Source organism: Pongo pygmaeus, chromosome 4, assembly GCF_028885625.2.
Source record: "Pongo pygmaeus isolate AG05252 chromosome 4, NHGRI_mPonPyg2-v2.0_pri, whole genome shotgun sequence".
NCBI classification, from domain to species: domain Eukaryota; kingdom Metazoa; phylum Chordata; class Mammalia; order Primates; family Hominidae; genus Pongo; species Pongo pygmaeus.
In genome coordinates this window covers 35,785,141-35,800,162 of record NC_072377.2, presented here as the reverse complement: position 1 = coordinate 35,800,162, position 15,022 = coordinate 35,785,141, and the positions used below count along the sequence as shown (strand labels likewise).

The 15,022-nt window shown below is 37.6% G+C and overlaps 1 protein-coding gene across 2 annotated transcripts in view; it reads right to left on the bottom strand.

Annotated features, from left to right (window-relative positions):
- Positions 1 to 15,022, bottom strand: part of SPEF2 (sperm flagellar 2) — a 202,500-nt gene that overhangs the window by 129,634 nt on the left and 57,844 nt on the right. For both annotated transcript variants that reach the window (XM_054487035.2, XM_054487036.2), the window contains one exon: positions 13,205 to 13,373. In XM_054487035.2, the coding sequence (XP_054343010.1) occupies positions 13,205 to 13,373 (169 nt within the window). The remainder of the gene's footprint in view (positions 1 to 13,204; positions 13,374 to 15,022) is intronic.

Genomic DNA, 15,022 nt, shown 5'->3' with positions numbered 1-15,022 from the left:
AGCTAATTTTTGTATTTCTAGTAGAGACGGGGTTTCACCATGTTGGTTAGGCTGGTCTCGAACTCCTGAACTCAAACGATCCACCCACCTCAGCCTCCCAAAGTGCTGGGATTACTGGCATGAGCCACAGCACCCGGCCCACTAGCACTGTTTTTATTAATTGACCTACACTGACCTTTCCAGAACTTGAATTCTGAATTCCTGGAACCATAGTATCCACCATTTTTATAGATCCCATCTTTACAGATCACATGGGCCTACCACTGTGCTGTCTAACCTGGATCCAAAGCACTCACATGCCTCTCTATATCATGTTGTAGGAGCCTAATGGTGACCTGGAGTTCTGATTCTGGTTACTTCCAGTCTCTCATATCTTTTTAGTTTTTTGTGGCCTAATGTGTCAGTATTCTTGGTCTCCTTGTTATGAATCATGGCTAATAGAATTATGAGCATTTACAAACAGAATCTGCTTGGAAGCAAACATGCTTGAATGTGGGTTGAGTTGCACACTTCAAGGGCAAGCTTAAGCTCCCATGTGTCCACTGGATTCCCTTCTTGATTGTAACGTTGCCCAAATGATTGAATGATGCTGCTGATTACCTCTGTAAAAACCACATGCATCTCATTCTCATTCTTGCCACTTCTAAACATCCAAGTTGGGAATGGAGCTTCCTCATTTACCCTTTCAAAAAGTGGGGAGAGCTGGCTTACTTCAGTCAATTTGAATAAACAGAATCTGGGCCTTTGGAAATATTTTGTCAGTGCATAAAATCTCAGAGCACCTAGCACAAAATTCAACAAACAAATAATAGAGTTACACCAATAATACTTAGTAGAGACATTCAAAGGTGGCTTTTTTAGAGGAGTGGTACTAGTCTGAAGGTACATGTAATCCAGTGTTTGTCTTCATGGATCACTAGAACTTCCCAACATCTGCATGGCCCGACATGTCCCAGATGTTCCCAATTTGGTATGTTCTAAATATTTCAGAATTAAATTACTGATATATTTAGAAAGACAAGGCAAGTGCCTTTTCCTCTAAGAGACAGAAAGGACCTTCTAAGGGGATACAACATTTACACTGTTCTTGATACCTGCTAGTTTCCTTGGGTTTCCTGAAATGCAATCTTTTTTTAAACCTATATTTGATAAGACCCAACAACAGACAGATTATCTTGCTGTAGTGGCCAAAGGACTTAGGGCAGAAGCTTCTAACAAACTGACTTCAAGACATTCCATATGTAGTGAACCCATTAAATGAGGCTATGACCCTTTTAGACGGCAGCCAATGTACTGTAACTCTACCATGGCAAGACATTCAAGCTGCCTTGATCTATGGCTAGCTTTCCCTTGGCCTACCACTCTGCAGGTGTGCTTGGCTGGCTTTTCCCTTGGCACACCACTTTCCTTTGGCACAGCCTTCTGTAATACTTAAAGTTAAGACTTGTACTAGCAGCCTCAGAAGTAGTTGTAGCCATTACCAATCCTCAAACTTCAGGGAAATTTGAATTTATGTTCATCATGATGGACCTTTCTTTAGCTATTCAAGACGTCCAGGGAGTCTTTTTCACCAGACATATCCATTTTTATTGGTCTGAACCCCTGTAAAGCACTCCTAAAGCTCTCTGGCTTCTCTTGGAGCACAATTACCACTTGGACTACATCTTCTAAGATAGTGGCTTTCAAACATTTTTGACTAGGTATCCCCATAAAACAAACAAAAAAATGCATTCTACATTGTGACCTAGCATTTCTGTACAGGTAGATATAAAATGCACAAAAATATTTTATGAAATCCTTATCATCACTACTTGTGATATGCTTTATTTCCTATTGTATTGCATTTTATTATATTTATTTTGTCCTTTTCAAAAATAAATACTGGTTGTGACCTAAATTAATTTCACAATCTGGTTTCAACGTCTTTTTGGACAACAAATAATAAAAGATATTTCATTGTACAAGATACCAGGAACTCTCAGTTCTAATCTCATGTCTATGATTACCATCTTGGGTTTATTTTTTAGATATCTTCAAATAGGGAGAGTAATTCTTAATTTCATACTAACAATCACTCAACTCAGAGAGTTAGAGAGTCAAAGTATATTTTTAAAGTAATACAGTTCTCAGTATAATTTCTTATAATTGGTTATAATTAAAGACCAGCTCACTCATATGCTAGATCTTATTTGTATTATTAAATCTTAGTTATTGGTTACTTATTTTCTAGTACTTTGGAAAACTGTATTTTGTACAACTGCTGTTCTTAAATTTTTTATAATGTGAATCTCTAAAACCTCTTATCAACAGGTACATTATTATTATTCAAAATGCAATAAAACTTTAGGCTTATTGGAAAATAGACAAATTAATAGTTAAATTGTATCCAAAGAAAAAGTATTAGTGAGTGAGAGGTTAGGTAATTTATTAACTCAAGCCCAAACACCGTGGGCAGAAAATGATGTCTTAACCAGGGACAAGCCGATTGCCCATTTATAGTATTTTAAGTTGTTGCACAGTCTACATGTTTCCATTGGAAGATTGTTAGAAATAACCAAGATTGATATCTTCAGAGGTTATTGAAAAAGTCTGGATGCTGGAAGTGACTCTTAGTAAGGACACCCAAACACACTTCCTAAGCTTAGTTTGGTCTACAGGCTTGAAATTTAATGAAGCCATGGAGAAAATACAAAGATAGAAGAGTCTAAACTCACAGCTCATAGGGTTAGGTCCGTTTTGCGTTAATACCTTTAAATCAACTGATGTCTACTCATACTTCACAAATCAACTGAATTTCATCCCTTCCAATGTGTCCCATAACCTCCTATTCGTATCCACACAGCATCATTCTCTGGAATGGTTTTTTTCTCATCCCTACTAAACTGTGAACACTGGGAGGGAAGGATCTCTGTCTTATTTAACACCTAGAATAGTGCTGGTAGAAGTAGGCACTCAATAAATATCTATTTATTGAATCAATCAATCAATCAATACTATAGGCTCAATATATGTGAACGAAATAAGTGAGTGACTAAACTGAAATTCAAATTTAGTAATTTTAACTAAGTACAAAGATGACTTAGGCCCCCAAATAAGATAGGGATAACCCAAAATTAGGGACAAGATCAGAAAGTATAATCCTCATAGACAAAAGCTAGCAAAAATCCACATACCATGAATGAAATTAGCTAATACAGGAAGCATCTCCCAAAGTAACAACCTATCGTATGATTTAAAGTGTGCATCTCTGTTAAATTAAGGTATCTCTTTTTTTGTTGTCAGCAAAAAGCATTTCATTTAAGATGCAATGTATGAAAAACAGTTTATTAATTTGGGTCTTTCTAACAAACTATGCCAGAGACTTAACAGGGAGGAAAGAGATGTTGTAATGCCATTTTTAGGTATAAAAACAAATTAAAGTATTTCAATTTTCTTCTGTTTTATCTCAGAGGAAAGATGGAGGATATGTCTTAATTTTTTAAATAGAAATATCCCCAAATCACCTAAAACAAATGGGTAACATCACTTAGGGAAAAATAAATCCCTTGAGAATATTGACTATATTCACATTACCAAAAATCCTATGGTTGTAAATAGTTTTTCCAACTGAATCCATGTTTGGGAAGAGATCTGTCACACTTGAACATGGGTAGCAATAGATTAGAGCTGGTCAGAAATTCAAGTAAGTAACCTGAAAGATGCCAGAAAACTAGGCAGGAAATAAGTCAGGTTTGAAACAGTCAGGAGATGGCAGGTCCTAAAAATCCAAGCACCTGGGCTGAGTCCTGGAGTGGGGAAGAGCAGCCCATGTCAATGGGTACATAAAATCTGCTCTGTGGCAGAAGCTGTTTGTGACCTGGTTAATTTCATATTCCTAACTGGGTATTTGCCTTGGGTCTCCTAGACTAGTATGAGCCAGCTGTGTTCCACATGACTGGCAGATGAGAAAAACAAGCTGCAGATGTTCTAGCTCTGTTTGTGGCCTCTATTGCCCAGAGCCTCCTCACTTTGCTTCCAAGCCTTTAATGTGTGTCCTGTTGTTCCAGTTCTGCCTAGCTTCCAACCTGCCAGCTTTGTTTTCATTTTCTAGTCTGGTTCTCACCCAATCTCAGTTTTGATCACTGGCATGCTCAAAGGACTTGGCTTGATCCCACCTCTGTCTCTTCCTGTTTCTGGCCACATCAGGGAAATTATCTTGACTGTCTTGGTTCCAGTTCTAAGAATTAAACCCCTGGCACTGTATCTCCTGGCTGACCTTCTGGCTGGGTCTGTCCTGGTCTCCTACCAGAGGGAATAAAATACTACAGAAGTATACTTATTGGTAGGGTAGAATGAAAAGTCTAGTGGCTATATTCCAGTTACTGTGCCTGGGGAATATGGCACTCAGAATGAAGCCCTACTCCATGGGAAAGTAGTAAGGTAACACTTTAACTTTAAGAGCCTCTGTTGTCATCTCTTCCAGGGCTTTCTGTCCTCCAACTACCCCCAAACCCTGACGAAATCTGGAAGAACTGCCTAGATTTTATTCAGATTTAAACATTTGTAATAACTTCCTAGGTTTCTTAGAAGAGGCAGAAAGTGTGGTTATTTATCTTCCCTAAGGGGAGTTCAGCTGTGTAATCTGGCAGCCCCACAGGGTTTCTTGAACACTGTATGTGACCTGTTTGATAGCCAGGTGACAGTGGAAAAGATTGATGCTGCCACATACTGCCTTAGACAAAAAGGCAAAGAGAAGAGAGGATGATTAGCTGAAGTGCAGCTGAATTTTGTCTTCTCATCTAGGAGCTGTCATGGAATGGGCTCTGTGTTGGGGCCCAGTTTCAAGAAGGCCTCAGAACAACTTTGGAAGATGAATTGATCCTGTTGCATGAGCCTGGAAGCCTTGTTAAGTCACTTGACCTCCAGTCAGGTCAGCGTATGGTTAGCTACCCGGACACATCTTTCTACCAGACACTCTGGCCTTCAGATTCCAGAGGAGCCAGTGGGCAGGGGTGTCTATCTTTCACTGACATTGGCAGGGTGGGTACACCTCCAGAGAGAAGTTCATATCTCTTGCCAGGAAATGCAGAGTCTGAGCAATCGAGGGAAAAGGCAGAGGTTAGCTCAACTTCATCTGCCATGTGGACCCCCAGGCTGAGCGGAAGAGTGTTCTGGTTAGAAGCAGACTGTGGGTGGCCAATGCCTTGCCTATGGAACTATATCATGGTTAATTCTGGATCATCAGGAAATCTAATGAATTTGACCTGATTCCATAATGCCTTTCACTCAGTAATCTGATCACTTCTGTTCCAGGAGTAGCCTTCCTCAGTCTGCCTTAATCTAATGGTACGAAAACAGGCATGTTTAATTTTAGCCTATTGCAAAAGAAGACCCAAGGCAGTAGACTACATCTACCTTATGCTTGTTTTTGGAGGGAAATTTACACTGGCCACAGTCAATACTCAGTGTGTGACAATGGTCACTGTCAAGACCTGTAGGCCCACGCTGGAGAGAGAGCCTGGCACCTCACGATGCAATCCAATCATTCCAGCTTGTCACATATTCAGAAGTTCAGAAAGCTCAGCAGTGACAGGTTTATTTTTTAGAAACGCTGAGCCACAAATTACTAATATATCAGGCAGCCAGAATCACTGCGCTGACTGCAGGTCTGAAACCATGGGTAACTGACACTAAGCTATTCTGGGAGATCCTCTCTCTTAAAAAGTTACATTTCAGTGCTGCTGAAATTCAGTGACCAATCAGATGCAAACAATAGGTAGGGGCTTCTGATTAGCACTCTGATTTCCAGCTGTGCTCAAAATGACTCAGGAGATCAGTGGAAAAGTAGTTCAGTCACCCCAAAATGATAGGTTCCTACTTCTTGTTCCATTCTCTATCCCTGGAAAGCCACCATGGCCCTTCCAAGGCATTCAATGTGGCACACTGAGAATTACAGCAGCCCAGTGCTTTTCAAAGCACAACTGCCTGGGTCAAACAAACAAACAAACAAAAAATAAGACTCTAAGGTCACTGTATTGCTCCCCAAGTGCCCTTGAGACTGAATCACCCTGGACTTCATATCAGATTTCTCCCTGTTCTGGGGCCACCAAACAATTCTGATGATGGTGGGTATCCTTATCAAAACAGCAAATGTCATTCCCCAACTGCTTAAACTATGCTTTATTTATCAGTGAGGTGGTAGCCTACCTCAGGATCACTTTTATAGTAATTTCCATGGTCTTACTATTTAAAGGAATGTTTCCAGAAGCACCTACATCTGAATTCACCTGTCTACTGCTATTACCTAGCCAGGGATAGTAAGAAAGACATTTTTGGTTGGAATTTCTCTGGTGTCACAAAATACATAGGCATTATGACTTGTTCTGCCTATCTTGTAACTGCAAAATTCACATAGTATTTTTCCACACGGAATACCCTCTTCTATAATGACTACTGCCACCCTCTTTATTTCACTGCTAAGATTGATACCTTAAAGAGGTATAAGCCACCCCCAAAAAGCTTAGAGGTGACATTGATCAATGTGTCAAAGACTACTATAGGCCCACTGTACCAAATAATATGGCTGACAAGTCCTGACACTGGACAGGAGTGGTGGCGTGGGGGGGTCTTTTAGGTGGGAGAGTTTATGGTTCTCAGTCCTATACATCTGAGCCAAATTAAAATTTAAACACTTTCTTGGATCCATTCAAGTTTTCAAGATCACAAACCCCATTGTGTTCTTCCTATATTTATCTGTTAAGACATAGCTTTAAAACATTTTTTTTTCTTTTGAGTCAGAGTCTCACTCACCCAGGCTGGAGTGCAGTGGCAGGATCTTGGCTCACTGCAACCTCCGACTCCCGGGTTCAAGGGATTCTTGTGCCTTAGCCTCCCAAGTAGCTGGAATTACAGGTGCCCGCCAAAAAGCCTAGCTAATTTTTGTATTTTTAGGAGAGACGGGGTTTCACCATGTTGGCCAGGCTGGTCTCGAACTCCTGACCTCAATGATCTGCCTGCCTTGGCCTCCCACAGTGCTGGGATTACAGGTGTGAGCCCCCACATCCGGCCTATAGTTTTAAAATTTAAAACTTTATAGCCAACTCTAAAATCCTAGCTGGTAATTCCGAAGAATTGATCGAACAGAAAGTGGGCTTGATGCATAGAAGCTGGCTCCTGTAGTTGCCAAACTAGGTAGAGAACAAACCCAAAACTCAGTGGTAGAAAGCCCAGAAAAGCCCTGACCACCTTCTGTTTCCCTGGTCCCACAGAGGAGGGAGCTTGGAAGAGGGCTGGCTTCTCTCTATGTGATCAAGAACAAATAAAAATGAGTGGTGGACAATCACTCTGATCTTATTCATGTCAGTTATCCAGGACTCCTCTCTTTGGCTTTGTCCTTCTCACATCCCATTCCACTTCTATCTGGCTGCCAACTTTTTGGAAACCATTTCTCAATTCTGGTCTAACGTCTTGAACTTGATACCTTAATTCAACAATTTCTACCATGGTTTTCAAATGAACATACCTTGTCTCCAGTGTTAATAATTTGAAGCCAAATAACCTTCACATGACCCAAGTTCATCTTCTATTCCTGCTATTCCATAGGCACAAGTCCCAGACCCCTATCAAGCCCTCTGAAATCCTTGGCCTACAACAATGAGAAAATAGCCTTGCTTCTTGGTAACCACGGACCTAGGGCAAATAGAGCCCTCTTTGAAAACTAATACATTGATGTTCTGCTCTGTAAGTTAGAATCAGTGTGCTTGATTACTACAAATAAGAATCCTGGCTAACACGGTGAAAGCCCGTCTCTACTAAAAATACAAACAATTAGCTGGGTGTGGTGGCGGGCGCCTGTATGCCTGTAGTCCTAGCTACTGGGAGGGCTGAGGCAGGATGGCGTGAACCCGGGAGGCGGAGCTTGCAGCGAGCCAAGATTGCGCCATTGCACGTCAGCCTGGGCAACAGAGCCAGAGAGAGAGCGAGACTCCGTCTCAAAAAAAAAAAAAAAAAAAAGGAATCCTACCCAACCAAGAAACAATGAGGCTTAGTCTACAAAAGCCAGTTAGATAGCCTTACCATTAGCGAAGGAATTTAGGGAGTTAGAGGTAACACTGTAAACAAATGGAGAAAAGAAACTGCAGGTATGAAATGGCACATTCTTAAAACCTAAACTAGAATGATATGAGAATATTTCTTTCAACATCAATCTTCCTTCCCAGCTCCTTTCTATTTTGGAGGCTGATCATGATTCTTATTGCCTATCTTGAGAAATGTTTGTATTTTAGGAAGTGCTGATGTCTTAATTCAAAGGAATGATATTGTGAGGCATTGAGTGCAATGACAGGCAGAATTTTTACAACAGAATAGCCTTAGAGAATATCTCAGCCTTCATCATATAAGCAAGTGCTTACTCTGTCCACTTAGAGGTCAGCTGTATTCCTCCATATCTGAAAATAAAATAAGAAACCATCATATTTTTCAGGGCCCTCCAGTACTACACAATGCAATTATATACATTTATATTAAAATGAATAATTAGAATTAATGCTCAGGTTCATCAATAGAAGCATCTTCATAGTCAAAAGACAAGAAAATTAAGACTTCTTGGCAAGAAACAGAAAAGGCCATAAAACAAGCAACTTCATGTGAAATTAAAAGTTCCTATACTTAATTAGTAAGTTTCCATATTGTGACATTTTGTAAGTATCCTGAATAAATGCATATATTATGGGATGAATGTTTGTGTCTCCCCCAAATTCATATGTTGAAGCCCTAACCTCCAATGTGATGGTACTTGGAGGCTAGGCCTTTGGAATGTAATCAGGTTTAGATGAGGTCATGAGGGAGGGGCTCCCATGATGAGATTAGTTTTCGTAAACCATCATTGTCAGCAAACTATTGCAAGGACAAAAAACCAAACACCACATATTCTCACTCATAGGTGGGAATTGAACAATGAGAACACATGGACACAGGAAGGGGAACATCACACACTGGGGCCTGTTTTGGGGTGGGGGGAGTGGGGAGGGATAGCATTAGGAGATATACCTAATGTTAAATGACGAGTTAATGGATGCAGCACACCAACATGGCACATGTATACATATGTAACAAACCTGCACATTGTGCACATGCACCCTAAAACTTAAAGTATAATAATAAAAAGAAAGAATTTGGAAACACCAAAAAAAAAAAAAAAGAGAATAAGAAAAGAGAAGAGCTCACTCTGTTTCTCTCTGCCCTGAGAGAACACAGCAGGAAGGCAGTCTTCTGTGAGCCACGAAGAAAGATCTCACTGGGGAGCCAAACTGGCTAACACCTTAATCTTGGGCTTCTCAGTCTCCAGAACTATGAAAAATAAATTCCTGTTGTTTAAGCCACCCAGTCTATAGTGTATTATTATAGCAGCCTGAGCTGATCAATGCAATGTATATGTTTTAAATGTAAAAAAGTGATCGATTCACATGCCCTTAACATTCATCTACTAAAATCTATCACTGTGCTTGGGTCAATTATCCAGGGATGTCTTTGGGCCAAACAGTTCAGATGAGACAGGAAAACAGAGAACTCCATGGCCCATTTAGTCCCATATTTCTATTCTTTGGTGGAAAAAGACCTGGTGGTAATAAAGGTCATTGTAAAAAAACTGGGGGATAGGTATCCATATATGTGCTGTAGTGACAGGCATACACATGTTAAACCATAACATATACAACCATATCTTAAAGTCTGGTTGATGGAAAATCATAAGCCAAAAATAATGTTAATAAAAATGTACATTATAACACACACTGTAGGGTTAATCCAATAACCACAACAAATTCACCTGATCATGAACTTAAACAGCAATTTGCCATTAAAGGCAAAAAAATAGCAGCAATTAAAAATCATGAACAACTTAAGACAACGTGGATGATGTGCTGGGAATGAAATATCCTTCCTCCAAATTATAGAAATTCCAAGTATAACTTGGTTGTGGGCATGCACAGTAGAGCTCTGAAAATGGTTGAGTGCTTTGTGGCAGGGACTTCTTAGAAAAATCCAAATCTTCAGGAAACCATAGCCATGAGCTAATTTTAGTTTATGAACACTAAATTTTAGTAACTCTTAAACTCATTCAACTAGTAATTGCTAGTAAGCAGCTTATATAAAAGTGAACGCTATGAATTGCAACTCATTTGCTAGTAAGACCCACAGAAAGGATTTGCATTAGGGGGAGTTTGAGGTTCACAGGCAGGAGTCCACTGCATGATTGAGAACCACTAGCTGCTATGTGGGGCTGTGCTGCCAGCTGCACTAGAGGAACCAGGCCTCCTGGCTTAGCCTGCTACCCATGGTCCATTGGGCTTTAAGGGCCCTTCCTCACTTTCTACTAAATAACTCAATGTTGTTATGCTGTGGTAGTTGCCTAGGAGACCCCAGAGAGGTCTGGCTGATCCATGATGCTGTTCTTGCCTCTTTCCTGGGAGAGAGAAATGTTATTTCTAGCCACTGGGCTAGAGCTTCCTCACATTCAGTCATTCTCACATAAATAGAGTGTGATTATTTAGGAAATAACGTTAAGAAATGAGTCAAATTTTTGGCAGCTACATATGACATGTACATAAGCAAATATCTATTTTAATTGCAATTTCTAGGTACAATATTTAAAAATTTTAAGCATAATAGCTTATTCTAACAGAACACGGGCATTTAAAAGCACAAACTCAAAACTGGGAACTGTCAGTTCTTTAAAGATAGGGGGTATGGACATCAATTAAGTATGCTAAGAATATAAACTTTTTGAAGATTAATTTCTGAATAATACATTTGCTTGAACATAATGTTCATTATAATGTTATTGAACATTATATATAGTGAACATTATTATGTTCAAGCAAATGTATTATACTATTTGTTCAAGCAAATGTATTATACTATTACACTATCATTCTTTATTTTTAGATCTTTGGTCCCTTCAAGAACTTGTCCTAAATGTTCCTACATACAAGTAAAAAATAAATGTTTCAACTTGTAAAATATATTATCTGGCTTAAATAGTCTATCACAAGAGGCAGCGGAACAATGCATCCTGGCTTATCTAAAAAAAACAGTTGTCCACATTTGTCATTATTAAATTTGTTCAGGAGTTTTAATGCAAATATATTACTCAGAAATTAATACATTTGCTTGAACATAATAATGTTCATTACATATAAGATTCAATAACATTATAATGAACATTATGTTCAAGCAAATGTATTAATTTCTGAGTAATATATTTGCATTAAAACTCCTGAGCAAATTTAATAATGACAAATGTGGACAACTGTTTCTTTTAGATAAGCCAGGATGCATTGTTCCGCTGCCTCTTGTGATAGAATATTTAAGCCAGATAATATATTTTACAAGTTGAAACATTTATTTTTTACTTGTTTGTAGGAACATTTAGGACAAGTTCTTGAAGAGACCAAAGATCTAAAAATAAAGAATGATAGTATAATAGCTTACAGTATATCCTAAAACCTGTATATGGCATATTTTCCATTATGGTGTCGAAGGGAACTTGTGAAAACATATTATAAATCCTAAGGTAATTTTCATTTCTAGAAAAACAGCAAAGTCAATACACAAAATAAAGTACATTGCTAGATGCTCACAAACTCCTAACAAAAGTTTACAATTTCCTGCAGAAGAAATGCATCATCTGCTTCAGGATGTGGGTAAGACAAGCATGTTCCTGTGGTAACCATTTCTCATACAAGGAAAATAGCTAGAGAGACAAAAATCTTTGCTAAGCTGCAGCCTACTAGGTCTCCTGATTTGTAAGAGCAACAAGAATAGAGATTGAGCTGTTTAAGAAGTAATTTAGAAATAAACATTCGATGAACCAGTAAAGTCTGTCAAATAAAATGACTTTTAATTTACAATGGAAAGAAATACCTTAACACAGGTTGATACTGTCAAAGCATTTTATTACATGGCATTATACTTTAGGTGGATGTCATAGGTCTAGTATATTTTACAACCAAACAAAACAAACATCCACATATATCTTTTAAGGTTCTAGTCAATCCTTAATAATAATTCTCTTAGTGCTACAAATACAGATTCATTTAATTAAAATATAGTATACATTTAATTTCTCATAATCTCATATTTTTCCTTATCTTTTAACCACAAGGTTATCTTCTTGTAATATTTACTTATTAGTGTTATCTTGCACTTTTCTTTATTCATTGTAATTCATTCATTTTATTCACTCTTTGTCCCACAAACCTTTGTTGAGTATTTACTATCAGTGAATAATTAGGTCAAATCATCTTTTCATAGATTTTTTTCATGTTGCACTTACTGACCTTCTGGGACTCATTTTGTAATTTTTCTAATAAAAAGCCTCACTCCTCATTCCATTGCTGTTGATCCACTCAAAACTTCTATCCAAAAGCTATGATTGTTACACCTTTACTTCTAAGGGTGAGATGGAGTGGGATGGGGAGAGTAGGATGGTGAGGAAAGAAATGGATATGTATTATATGCATCCAACATGAAGTGCACTCAGCTAAGTGTTTAACTCATGTTATTTTAAATGAAGTAGGTATAGTAGTATTCCCTTTCCATTAATTGAAAAATGGAAATCTATTAGCCCTTAATGAACTAGTCACCTAAGGTCACACAGTTAGTAGTTGGCAATTTCAGTAATGTAGCTCTAGTCAGTCTAATCTCAAAGGCTTTACAACAGTTCTTCTAAAAATCACAGTTGGCACCTGATACTTTTTATTTCAATCTTTGAATGAAAGATTGTTTGAATCTATGCTATTCATAAAACCCAGACCTCCTCCTCTTTCATTTTGCCTGTAAAAAAATCTATTATTTAGATCGATTACAAAAGAAATACTTTTTAACAATGGTTTTTGAAGCAAAAGTACACAGCCCATACAAAGAAAAATTCTAATAAATAAATTAAAGCATTTTAAAAATTCTGAAATCTGTCTACCCAGACAATTACTATGCTTGATGTTTTTTCAGACCACTCCCCTAAGATTACTAGGAACAATAGATAATAGCTTACGTATAGTTTAAGCATCTAAAAAGTAGTAAAAACATACAAATTAAAACAAGGGAAAATGCAAACAAAACATGTTTATTTTTATTAGTAGAAATGAAATAAGGAATATCACAAAATTAATGTTAAAGAAAAAGGATTTATTATGTAGCATTCTAATTATTTCATATCAGTAGGTACCTTATATTCTTCATAATCATTGGTATCTAGCAAGTCCCTTTTCTCCAGTTCTGTAAGTTGTTCTCTTGAGGGGTTAGCAGGTAGTGTCTTAACAGAGGCTTGTTCATATATGGGTTTTGCATTAAAAAATAGTTCCTTCCAATCACGCATCAACTTATACGGAATCAGACTATCACACAAAAAAAAGGTAGAGATGAATCAATGGTTAGTCAAATATAGATTTTAAACATTGGTATTTTTATTATATTTATGTAATTAGCTCACTTTCATCAGACAGAAATAATTACTGAAAAATGATCTTAAAGGTTACCATATGTGCAATAAGACTAATATATATGAGATTTTTCTGTTACAAATCATTTACAAAATGTAAACCTACTGTTCTCTTAAAGGGGCCTTGAAAAGCACTCAGTTTGTTCGTTTTGCACAGGAGGACACTGATACTAGAGCATTTAAATAATTTCCTAAGGTTGCATAGTAAGCTGATATCGGAGCTGAGAATTAAGGAACCTAAGTGTTCTGACCGTACTCACTATTTTTAGATATATTGTTCTGCTATGAAACAGTTAATAAAAAAGTTAAAAGAACCAGTGGCATAAAGTAACAATCATTCTTCAAACCCACTAAGTTCCAGACATTTTACTAGCCATTAGAAATATAAAAGCAAGTGGAATACCTGGCCTTAAATACCAGACTCTGGGAAAGAAGGGCAAAAAATAATTGCGTACATAAATGAAAGTTTTGAATAAGAATTATACAATGGGAAAGTACAACAGTATGACTCAACTTAACTTGTTAGTTCCAGGAAGGTCTCTTTAAAGAAACGACTGCTAAGCTGAGGCCTGAGGAATGCTTAGGAGGTAACAAGGACAGAGTGATGGGAAAATTGTTTCAAGACAAGATGTGTGAAATGTCCTGACATGATCATAAACAGTTGGACTAGAACTTGAAATTACAACTTAAAAAGTAGTATTTCATTCTTATTTATGCTACAACATGAATGGACCTTGAAGACATTATGCTAAGTGAAATAAGCCAGACAGAAAAAGGACAAGTATTATATTATTCCACTTATATAAGGTACCTAGAAGAGACAAATTCAGAGACATCAAGTAGGATAGAGATTATCAGTGGCTGGGGATTGAAGGGGATGAGGAGTTATTATTTAATGGCTACAGACCTAACAACTTTTCCTGTTTAAAAGGCTGTGTGTTCAGGGGTCTTGAACTCCTGACAAACCTCATATTCAGGTACTTCTCCTTTTTGCTTTCTCCACCACTTATTAGGGCTTTAAAAAGCTCCAAAATTACCTGTTTCCTCCTAATAACCTTTTAATATTCTCTTTCAATATGACTTACTATGACATTTGTAGACATTCTATGGCTTCATGATTGCAACCCACTAAAGTAGTCCATGTATTTTGAAAAAAACTATAGAAGAAAAAAACCTTTACTGTAAAATTCTTTTCACAATTAAGAATATGAGGATAGAAACAGATAAAATGGCAAAAGTAGGAACATTTTAAAAATAGCTTCTCTAGTCATACAGAATATTGGTCTCCATGTTCTTGCCAAACTTCTCCTTTTCCTCAAGATTCTGACCTTGCCATTCCCTACCTGATCCGCTGAGGCTCCTGAATAAGAAAATGACCTGCTATGGCTTCTAGGGCACTGAATATCTTCCTTGTTAGCTGACATTATTAAGATTCCATGCATACTTTTGGGCTAGCAATTCAGTTTTCTCAAAGGATTCAAATTCTGTCAGCTCACTTCAGACAAACCTGGTCTGGTGAATCAATTATTAATTCAAAATAAAACA